Below are 12,388 nucleotides of genomic sequence, written 5' to 3' on the forward strand. Positions count from 1 at the left end.
ATTTGGCTAGTGTGCTAAAACTCCACAGTCCTTTTTCTTGGTGGTCGGCTGGGTCTTTTTTGTTTTCCCCACTTGCAGGACCAGGCATTAGTGAGCCTTTTCGGTGTAGACCAGAGGTCAAACCACTGTCCAGTGGCTAAGTCTGGCCACACCACTTACATGAGGATGTGAGCGAACGTCACAGATACTTCTAAGATCTACAAATCCTGAAGGATGTACTATCTGGCCCTTACAGAAAAGGTTTGCAGTTTGATAAAGACAAATCACTGACTTTCATTAAATTTTCTAAATTACACATTTGCAGACTCACATACCTTACAGTTGTTCTTTTTTTTCTAAGAACTCTTAGTGGATATTGCACCCCTATTCTAATCTTCTTTATTTTCTATCATATACCATACACTGAAGTTTTATGATTATTATCAAGGAAACTTCCTCAAACACTTCCTCCTTTTTTCCTTCCTTCCCCTCTTCCCCTCCTCCTTCCCTTTTCTCTTTCTCAGTCTCTCAATATAAAATTAGCTACCAATTTTTGTTTCACACATGAAACACATTCACCCAGCTGTTCTATGACAGTACATTTATTTACAGGCATTCATCTCCTTCCTGCTTTATTCTGGTTTCTTCCAAAGTCAGTGCTTCCTGTTGGTCAGTCTGTCCTCAGGTCCCTGGGGCTTGGGGTCTGTCCTCATGCAACAGAGCTGTCCTGTGGGGCCTGAAAGACTGTGTTATCTGTCCTCACATGATGGAGCTCACATTCTGGGTGCCTCAGTATCTCTGGTGTTTGGGATCTGTCCTTGGGTGACAGAGCTGTCCTACCAGACCTGGGGTCCCTGGCTGTATGTTCACAGAACAGCACTGAGGCTGGTGAGAAGCCCTCGGCACATGACTGCCTGGCTGGACGCCAAGGTCCACACTCCTGCCTTTTCCTGGTCACAGTGACCCTCCCAAGGGGAGTCCTGATGTTCTGCCTGAGCACTCGGGCCTGGCTCTGGTGTCAGTCTGCTGAGTAAGAGAGAGAGATCCCCTACTTGGCCAGCTTTCACTCCACCTCTTTTGGTGGGCACCTCACCCACACTCACAGCTCTGCCTGCTATGCCTTGAGCTAGACCAGGGGCTGGCCAAATATTTAGGTAAAGCACCAGATGAGTGTCTCATTCAGTAGCATTTCCCCTCCTCTGCCCTCCCTCCCCTTCCTTCCTTCCATTCTCTTTTTGCTTTATTTTAGAGTGCTGGGCATTTAACCCAGGGCTTTGCAGATGTCAGCACTGAAATACACCCCTAGCCCTTCTTTTTTTAAACAACAATAAAACATGTAAAAGCCCTTCTTATCTCTTGGCTATATAAGAGTAGACTACAGCAGGGCCAAGGATTTAGCTCAGTGGTGCCGCTGCCTGCCTCAGAAGCGCAAGGTCCTAAGTTTGATCCCCAGTACCAAAAAAGAGTAGACTGCAGGATCCATGTGGCAATGAGTTGTAGGATACCAACTCCTGGTCTGCTCTGCTGTGCTTTCAGATATGCAGCCATCAGCTGCAAGTGAGCATTCCTAACACACACAGGATGAAATGAGATGAGCTCTAAGCATCAAAATCCATGCCACACACAAACACAAACACAAACACACACACACACTGTAAAATATCTCTAAAAATCTTTTATCGATGGCCTATTAAAATATTTAATATACAGAGTTAAATGTATTGTTAGAATTAATTTTACTTGTTTCTCTTAAATTTTTTAAAATGTGGCCCCTACAAGATTTTCAAACCAGGGGTGTTTGCATCACACTTCCACTAAATAGCTGGCTGAGAGCTCTCTGCTCAGCCCCTGAGAATGACTGCTTGTCACCTCTTTGGGTGTGATGGAGGAAAGAGCTACCAAGACTTGAGCAGCCATGACGCACTACGAAGCAGCTCTCTACTGGTGGGCACCACAGCAGCTCATGCCTTCTCTCCTGTGGTTTAGCTTAGATTTATGCTTTTGTTGATCTACCAAGTTTGTCACCACTTTTATTTTTTATGTTTTATTAGAAGAAACTACCAAAGAGTATCTGGTTAAGTTATAGGAATTCAGAAAAGAGAGGTATTAGTGTGGGTGGAGAAGGGTACAGAAAAGGGACATGCAGGAAGGACGAGGACATGGCAGAGGCCAGTGCTACACACACCAGCACAGGAAAGATGAGTATAGTCTAGAGGGCGGCAGTCACCAGGGATGCCAGGTACTGCCAGGGGATGCTCCTAAGTGTTGGGCAAAGGGTTACCCTGGATGTGAGAAGGGGCCAGAAGAACGCAAAGCTGAAATGGTGAGGCTCTTCCTCATGTTGGCAGAAAAAGCAGCTGACAGATATTCCACTTCAAAATTCTACTGCAATTCCAGAACCATAAAATATGTACCAATGCACCTGTGACAAAGCAGAGCTGAGAAGGGCTGTCATTAATACAGTGAGTTTATTATCACATTTCTGGAGGACAGAAAGGAGCAGAAGGAGTCACATACCCAGTCTTCCTTCCTAGCCTCCTCTAGACAGAGGGATGTGTCTAATCCACACTTCTGGTTGATGCCAGGTGAGTGCCTGAATCCTACATCCCCAGCATTTGTCTCCAACACCCTCCCAAGCCTTCCTAGCTCAGCAAATGCATCCCCCTATCCTCCCCACAGCTCAGGCTGAACCCTCAAAGCCCCCTTCCTCTCATACTTGCTCCTCAGAGATCAGTAGGACTCGGCCGGGGGGGGGGGGGGGATTTCCCACTTGTTACCAGCCTCTTAGCTGCCTTCCTGTCAGGCTGCTGTCTCAGCATGGACCCTACCTCTGACATCTGTGGTCTGATTCCATTAACATCTAAGTCACATCACTCCTCTATTCTCAGTAGTGTCAGAGCCCTGCCTCATCTGGCCTCACCTTAGATCTCATCTCCAGCACTCCCTGCTTCTAGGCATGCTTGGGTCCAGCTTCCATGGAGCCAAGCTCCTCCCTCTTGCTCACATAATGGCTTCTGCCACTGCACTGACCATTCCCTCTGCTTCCACAGGTACCCGCTTGGCTAACTCCTTCTTTTCTTTCACCTCAGTAAGATCTACATCTAGCACTCCCCTTGCCCTTCCGAGGCACAGAATCTCATTTTTGTTTTCCCATAGCACTTATCATCTGCTACACCACCATGTTCAGTGATGGTGAAGATGCCCAACCTCCCCACCACCTGTCCCACATGTCCCTGGATGTCACTGGACTAAGCCATGGAGGCACTGGGGTCCAGGAATGCAGTTTTAAGTGCACACGGAGGAGGAGCCTGGGAGACCCCACCTGAGACAAGAAAAGAACAGGGAGGGGAGGGAGGAATCAAGCTGAGGCACAAACTCTTCCTCGAAGTCTGCAGGACAGCTGGTTACCAAGCTCCCCTCACACTCTGGCCTAGCGGATGGAACAGCATCCCCATAGAGGACTGCTAACTATAGAAAGGGAGGTGTGGGGTTCTGGGGGCACTCTGGGGTCCCCCGGGAGAGCTCACCTATCTCCCTGCATGGACCCACAGACAAAGAGAAACACTGCACAGCAGAGCCACAGCATGGACCACTGAGGACCACCAAGTAGGTGTGTGGAACCAGAAAGACACGTGAGTACCACGCTGCCTTAGGAGGGAGACGAGTCAAGCAGAGGAAGAGGAATGAGAGACTGGAGGTACAGCCATGAATTCACTACAGGCTTCTAAGAACAAGGAACAAATACGAAAAAGGAAAAGCTCTTGGAGTTTAAAATTAAACTCTCGGGCCAGGGATTTAGCTCAGTGGTTCCGTCACTTGCCTTGCAAGAGCAAGGACCGAAGTTCAATCCCTGGTACCAAAAAATAAATAAAATTAAATAAAATTAAACTCTCAATGAAAGGTCTCCTACAAAGCTGTCCAATGAGGTCTCAAGACGTGGTTAGTTTGGGCAGAAATGTGCTTCAAGTGTAAAACACACACTAATTTTGACTGATTCAGTCTAAAAACTAAAATATACAATATCTTAGTGATTTCAGTTATTTCATGTTCAAAGGGCAGTATTTTTGTTGCAGTGGATTTCACTTGTATCTTTTAAAATTTTACTAATATGGCCACTTGAAAAAAATTGTTATTTATATGACTCTACTGAATACTACTGCCTTAGAACATAAGACTAAGAAAACTGTTAAGAATATAAAACAAAATGAGGGTAGAAATGAGAAAACTGACATAAGGAAATAATCCAGAGGATCTAGCATTTGACCAGTAAGAGAAAACAACAAAAAGAACATATATGTGCAAAAGACTTTAAGAAAAATGAATCTGGCACTGGGATGAACTGAAAACGATCTAAGTTCAAGAGAAAAAAAAACAACTAAAAATTTTAGTACATAACAAAATAAATATGAGGAAAACTACCAGCAATAAGAATGTCAGAAGAGTAAAGCTGTAAGGCTTTTACAGAAAAAGACAAGGTATGACTGAATAAATATAGAGAATGATGTGCTTCTAAACTAAAATTAAAAAGATGGAAGCCTGGTGTGGTGGCTCATATCTGTAATCCCAACCACTTGGAAGGCTGAGGCAGGAGGATTCCAAGTTCAAGGCTAGCTTGGACAGCTTTTGGCAAGACCCTGTCTCAAAATTTTAAAAAAGCTCAATCTCCAGTACAGGGTGTGCGTGTGTGAGAGAACTTATAGTAAAGATGAAATCATAAGAGTTTATGAGATTCAGTAGGATATGCCAATAGATGAGCTCTCTACAACAGGGACTCTCATTAATACTCGTTGTTAGCATTTAGGGTTCACAACATTCTAGCTTGGTACATGGTGGAATATCTACTTGAATGGCTGTGCCAGGTGGGTAGCACAGAGGGCCACTGTTGCCCTCACATTCTCAGAGGGTAGAGGGTATGTGATGTCCTCTGTTTGGATCTGTGAACCTAGATGGCAAGCGAAGGCTCAAAGCTGGGCTGTAGGTTTGGACAGCAACAGCAGAGACATTAGTGCTTACAGGGAGCTGCAACACCCAACTGCTATGGTTGGAGAGAGTCTATGTGCCCCAAGGGTTCATGATTTGGAGGTGTGGCCCCCAGGGTGGCAGTGCCGGGAGACAGTATGAACCTCTGAGAAATGGGCCTAATGGAAGGTCCTCTGGCCCACCACACGTGTGTGCCCTGGGAATGGATGGTAGCTAAAAGCACCCACACAGACCTGAGCCGATGCCAGTGCCAGGCCTTGAACCTCCAAAGCTGTGAGCTGATTAACCATCTTTTCTAAAGAAAGCAAACTTCTTCAGGAATTCTGTTGCAGTAATGAAAGATGGACTAATACACCAACTCAAACCTCAATTTTACAAAGGACGTACTATGTGCAGAAAGAAAAACCAGATACCTAAAGACTTATGTAGGAAAAAGAATCAGTTGTGGAAGAGACAGAAAAGGAGAAGAATCAGCACTGAGAAGAGGCTGGAGTACCAGAGAAGACACAAGAGTGAAAATAGGAATCAAGAAGAAATGTAAACCAAGAGTCAGCCAGTGATGGAAGCACCATGGCTGGCAGACCTGGGAAGACAAGGCAGGTCTCACCAGACTAAAAGGGAATGGGTGGGGCCAGGGATTTAGCTCAGTGGTTCTATGGCCTGCCTCGCAAGCACAAGGACCCGAGTTTGATCCCCGGTACCAAAATAACAAAACAAAACAAAAAAAGAAATGGGTACAGGCAAAGAAAAGGAACAGAGAGGAAAGAAATTGGAAGGGTTATCTAAAGAATCTAGTGCATGACTATGGACAGAAAATAACTTAAAATCAAACCAATTTTTCAGAAAATTAAATTTTATTCTTCAAAATGACTGAATAAAGTCTTCAACTAAACAAATGAGCAGTGAAAGTAACAACTTTGATTTTAAGCAAAATATATTCAAACCCTGTAGAAGTATCTATGTCTGTATAAACAAAAAAAATAAATCCAAAGGAGTACTTCTAGACAAGCACCTTGAGAGGAGTAATAATCAGTACCAGGCATGGGGTTTCCATAACAACTGTGAGAAGTGCACCTGACACTAACATCCCACCCCACCCCCCAACCCCCACTGGGGATCCAGCTCAGGACCTTGTGCTTGCCAGGCAGGTGTGGTGTCACTGAGCTACCTCCCCGGCCCCAGCCTGACACTCATTTCTTTTTCTTGCTACTGGGGATTGAACTCGGGACCTAGCGCTTGTGAGGCAGGCGGTGGGACCACTGAGCTAAATTTTCTAACCAGAATCCTGGCCCCTGGGCAGGCCACCCCCTGACCTTACCAAGTTGACACACCCTGGGGTGGCTCCTGCTCCTGCCCTTGTGGTCCTGACCTCTGGCAAGACTGCAGGAGGTACTTGTTGGACCACAAGGTAACGAGAGTGCCTTCTACTACGTCTTGGGTTCTCTCCTGGGTCTTCCTTATTATCTACACGTGTTAATCTCAACGATCGTATGGTCATTTGTTATTCACTATTTCTCTATCTCACTGTATTCCTCGCTGCTGGAATTAACTATTCTGGTATTTTTTTAAATTCTCAGAACTGAAATTATTATATCCTGTAAGCTTATTTCTACAGAAAAAAATTTATTTATAACTGTTATAGCGTCATTCAAAATAACTGGATGGATTTTCACCAAATGTGGAAGCTATTTCTAGTGTAACATGACTGAGTACACCAATATATGGAGGCTCTATGGCAAAATTCATTCTGGGAACTCTTAGGGGAACTTCAAGAGCTAAGTAGTTATGCTCTGGAATTCTCAGCCAACTGGGGGGACAGGACACAAACATTGACACAACACAGAGAAAATGAAAGATCTTTTGAAATGTGAAATATCACCAAAGGCTGCACAGTAAGAAATGCCAGTGTGCTGCAGAACAAATGCTCCTTGTGGAAAATCTCATATAAGACTGGTCCACCACCAGCCTCGCAAGTGCAAGGTCCCAAGTTCGATCCCCGTACCAAAACAAACAAACCAAAAGAATGGTCCATCTAACATTAGTGATCAACCCTCCAAACAGGGGTCACCTGATAATGATGAGAAGCAACATCAGCATCTCTAGAATTATTTGAAAATGAGGCATGTAGCTTGACTAGCTCCAATTTTAGTTACTGAATATACGTAAATTTTATAAAACAATCTTATTACAAAGTAGATTTACAATTCAGACTCTTCACTAACTCAGAAAAATCTATCTCTAAGCAAGGCTGCATTATAATTTCAAGTGTATTTCCAAGCTACACTGAAATGATGAAAACCAAGTCGCCAACCTTGTCCCACCAGCATTTAGTTATAAGCAGGATAATTATGTATTCTACTGAAACTCATCGTAGTATCTCAAGATCAATGTATTATAGAACCAGCCACCAATTTTTCAACTTTCTAGTTAAACTGGTCATGTGAAATCTATACTTGCCACAGATTGTAACTATTATACAAATAAGACTTACTGAAGACATTTTGTATGCTGTTAAGTGTACTTAAAATATTTTAAATGTACTATGAGTATGCTTTTTACAAAAAAGGAGGTATGAAATTTTATGATGACATGTATCCACTCACTTAGTAATATAAAAGCTGTGGCTTGCAAACAGCTACTCTCAATTATGGCCAGAGTTTGGCCTTCTGCAATACAAAGATTGAGAACTTACCTTCTCTGAATTTCCAAGTCTTCTTGGGATGGGCCATTTTGAACTTGAGCAGGTAGTTGTGAATTCTGTCTAGGCAATGTTGGCCCTACAAAAGGAAAACAGTGCAGGTGAATATTACCTTCTTATATAGCTTGATAGAGGAGATAAAAAGCATGACAGTAACATAAAACCATCACATATTTACAAATGTATCTTCTCTTTCTCTAGCAAAATAAAATATAAGCTTTACATAACACAGAGCAAATGAAAGACTGCAACATAATGCTGTCATCATCTCCAAGAAGGCTTACTTGAAACAAATGGAAAACATCAACAATAAGGAAAAAATAAACATTTATATATGAAGAGCTTGAGTAAAACAAGTATTTAATGAGCATCTGAATAGGCACCTAAGCTTGACATTTTCTAAGACAATGAGACATTCTCTTTGGGGCAACTGTTCATGACGTGGAGAGGAACTTAAATGAAAAATCAGAATTCAAAAACTCACCTAAATAGAACACTGGAAATGAAAAACAGGAGAGAGAAAGAGCATGAGAACCTTATTACTAGACTGAAGTACGCTAATGCATTTATCAAATTTGCCCAAATTAAGCTGCCATTTTTTCTTAACGGCCTAGCATTTCCAGTACTGGTGAAAACAAACGTTTGCTACATTTCTATATAATAAATTAACTTGCTTATCTGATATTTTAATGTAACAAAGACAATCTTAACTTTTCATTTGGTGTAAGGGGAAAAAACCAAAACACCACCTGCATTCATACAGACATGGTTCTGTCGTGAGAATTAATGACCATTCATTCCCACATACCATGCACAATGCAGACCCATTTTTAGCATCTTAGAATTCCACTAAATTATAGGACATCTTAATGTCACTGGATATTAAAATTTAATGAGATAAAAATGCTGAATCTAATATACAATGCCTAAGGTTAAACTCAAACAGTTTTGAAATCTAATCCAGTAAATGAGAGAGTAAAGAAGTAGTTATCTCCTATCATTGGGGAGGAATAAATGAGAAATGACATGCTAGGTATTTTTCTGAATTCTAGCATGCCACTAAATGTGCTAAGCAGAAATTCTGAAAGATTTTTCTAGATCATTAATATTAAAAAGTAAGTAAACAAGTGCTTCTGTGTTTAAAGCGAATTATTATAATCTATGGGCCAAGAGCATAAACAATCTATTTTATGGTATGTGGAGTATGGAGTATGCTTCACTATAAGAAGCATACACTGACCAGGATGTAATACGCTTTTGATACATCCCAGGAGTAGATAAACAGAAATACTTTTATCTAAACTTACCTACTTTTTCCTCACCTCTTTATAATATTTTTAGATTAATCATTTAATCTGTCCTTAATGGCAAATTACAGTGACATAGTTCATTAGATTTCCTAGGATTCTGAGAACCAAAGTAAAATATAAAAATATATTAACCCCATTTAATCACTAACAAAAAACCCCAAAATTCTTTACATCAAAATTAAATAAACACATAAATGTTTGTATAAATAAAAATATATAACTATTGTCTAGTAAACATACTAAAATACTTTCCTGGGTAAATTAACATAAAGATGTTGAAAAAAAAAGACTGTCACATTGGGCCATAACCTAATATTTAGTATTTTATACAAAAAGATACCACTTTCTGGCAGGACAAGGATATAGAATATGGGAGGATAACCTGAGAACGTATAAAATTTTGGGAGAATGTACTTTACAAAGTACATCCAAAGTTACATTCATCTGAAATTATTACAGTACAAACATCTGGCATGGACAATCTACAAAATCATTACCATTTAACTATTTTTTAAAAACAATGTTTATTTGAGAATTTAAATGAAAACCTCAGGCTGTATAAATAATGATACAACTGAATGTCAGTGGGTTAGGCTTGTTTGGCTCTTGTAACTGTTTTTGCTCACATCTAGAACATACATTCTGTCTCAACAGTAATCTTAGTGGATTAAATTCACTAACTGAAATCTAAGTTTTAACTCAAATATATAAATTCAAGAAAAAAGTGTCAAAATTTCAACTCAATCCTATTGACTTTAATAAATAGATTTTTAAAAAATTAACACAAATCTGATGTCACGCACCAAACTGAATGAAAAAACTCTTTCAGTAATTTACAGAGCATGTTGAATGTTCTTAAGCTTGTTAACAGTTCACTCAGTACACCTGTTTAGAAAGATTTTTTAAATATGGGTAATATTTTTGTGGCTCATATCATTAATTATAAAAATTATTTACTATAGTTTATTCCTGCATATGAGACGGAAAGAAAAACTTCAGGGAAGATCTTCTTAAAATGGGGAGGATCCTGGTCCAAGAACAACTCTTAAAATTCTTTGCTACATAGTTCTTTGTGGTAATGGATCATTTGTCTTTTCATTCTATAAATGGAGAAGAGGAAAGGAATCTCTCCCCTTGGCATTTTCTCACATCTATATTTAATCTGACTGTTTTGTTTGTTTCTTCAACAATTTTGTCAAGTTGCAAAAATTAGCACAGGGAAATTTATATGCACTTTAAAAATGAACACAAATGTAATGTATTAAATAAAAGTTCCAGGTAAATGATGAACTACAGGTACACAATTACCTTTTCCCCTCTTGTCAAACATCAAAGGCTATACCTAGCAATGTGAAGCAGCAGCTAAGATTGGGCAAGGCTGTCAGCTGCCACTGCACTTTCTGCTATGTAATTATTACTCCAAGTAGCTCAAGTTTCTACAAGGTATCTGTGCTCATAACATACAAATGGCTAATTTCATAACCATCTCAATGGTTAAATGACAATATTTTATGAGCATCGTGTGGTGGTTAATTCAGTGACCCTGCACCGTTCCAATACACAGCTGCTGTGTGAGGGTCACTCTCTCCATGTTTTATTACTAGAGCCAAAGACAAAGGTTGATTTTAATTTGTCCTGGCTAGAGGAGGATACATAGGAAAGCCTATGAATTTTTGTTTCTAATAAAAAAAAAATGTTGCAATTTAACTAATACAGTGTGCTATAAGTAATGGAATTTGAGTAAAACTTCTCTCTAAATTCTCTCTAAGCAGCCATTTCAGTCTTGCCTTCAATACTGAGTTTTAGTTAAAGCACATTTCACTTACTGTCCACATTTAAATTTTCACAACTCTGGTTTCCCACTTAATGACAGACTATTTTAAAACAGGACTAAAAGACAAATAGGTGTTATTATACACAATACAATCAAATTATTTAGCAAAGTGGTAATTATTTGTGTACAGTTAAAGGTAACAATGGGTAAAGAAAAAATCTGCTTTTTAAACCTTCTATTTCATAAATTTTAAAAATATCTTATTGAGGCAAATCAATCTTTTCTTTGCAGTTATTATTGTGCATGTGGATCTCAAATTTTTAAGGACAAAGTTATAGCATCTTTTTAAAAATAACACAAATATCAATAATCACTTGTGGCTACTTCAAAAGATGGCCTAGTAGGCAGAAACTTCAGAAATAAGTTCACTGGTTAGACACTTAATCTGGAATGTTTAACTGTGAAATCGAGGAGGGAAGGAAAATGTATAAAAAGCCACATAACTGGCTCACTTCTATAACTATGTCACTTACAGCAAATCAAATCATTTTAAGTGATTAAAGAAATATATTAGGATTTTCTTTCCTTTTTAAAAGTTTATAACATATTTATTTTTGTCTAAACCAGTAAATTTAAAAATTAAAGAAACAATATCAATAATACTATATTACTGGTATTAAACCACATTAAAAATTCTGCAACATGTGGTGCCACACACAGCTGGACTGTTAGTCACTTTTGCAGTACATCATTTACATCTTTATCTCTTTCAGAAGATAATGTGGCCAGTCAAGGTATACATGAATCAAAAAGTACATATAAATTTTTTAAAAAGCTAAAATAATTGACTTTTTAGAACTCAATTTTTTAAAACAGGAAGTTTCAGAATCAAATGGGGATAAAAGGAATTCAGGCAAGGATACATGGACCTTCTTATGTAAGGATAAGAACATGTATCTAAGCTCTAATCTGAGTGGCTAAATGACAAGCCTAGTGTGTCCCTGGAGACAGTACATACATGTATACATATGTATATAAGAGCAAGTGAAGGAAAGTACTAAGCTTACTCCTAAGCGACAGATATCGAACCTACTAAATAAAGGAGCCTGTCAAATCAGACATCAACCTATTAAAATAAGTAATAAGCTTACATCTTCCTCTTACAAGATGCATAGCTAAAACTAATTCAAGTTAAGCAAAAGCTTTCAAATAAGGCATATATACATTCCTAGTCATATTTAAAATGGATATAAATTTTGTCCTTAAATTCTAAATTTAAAATTTGCTCCCAACAAAGTAGTTAAAAGCAAAATTGAACAAACAAAATTATGTTTCATTTCTATTGGAAGAAGTAAACAAAAATAGTTTTAAGATCCTAATTCTAACTAAATCTTCATTAGTAAGTCAACTCAAAAGCTGACCAAATCACCTACATGAACCACAACAAGTATCACAACATAAAAACAGCAGCTTGCTCTACATCCCAGATACCACGGACCAGACTATGGCCTAAGGAAACAAAAGTATGGAAATGTGCAAGTAGTATGTACCACAGCTTGAAAAAGTAATGTAAACATGTTGCTTACCACAGAAAATACATCGCAAATTAGTGCTGTCCTGGGTAGCAGTAACCTGGCTCTGGGCTGC

At 39.4% G+C, this 12,388-nt stretch overlaps 1 protein-coding gene across 14 annotated transcripts in view; it reads right to left on the minus strand.

Moving 5' to 3' along the window:
* Positions 1-12,388, minus strand: part of Enah (ENAH actin regulator) — a 140,736-nt gene that overhangs the window by 27,333 nt on the left and 101,015 nt on the right. For 8 of the 14 annotated variants that reach the window (XM_087209801.1, XM_087209804.1, XM_087209809.1 and 5 more), the window contains exons 4-5: positions 12,328-12,384; positions 7,652-7,736 (exon numbers count right to left, since the gene is read on the minus strand). In XM_087209801.1, the coding sequence (XP_087065927.1) occupies positions 7,652-7,736; positions 12,328-12,384 (142 nt within the window). The remainder of the gene's footprint in view (positions 1-7,651; positions 7,737-12,327; positions 12,385-12,388) is intronic. The other 6 variants (XM_087209806.1, XM_087209803.1, XM_087209813.1 and 3 more) reach the window with 1 other exon arrangement.

The sequence above is a fragment of the Heterocephalus glaber genome, unplaced genomic scaffold (genome assembly GCF_053883595.1).
Source record: "Heterocephalus glaber isolate CG9 unplaced genomic scaffold, H.glaber_assembly_v1.0 deba00001067, whole genome shotgun sequence".
Lineage (NCBI taxonomy): Eukaryota > Metazoa > Chordata > Mammalia > Rodentia > Bathyergidae > Heterocephalus > Heterocephalus glaber.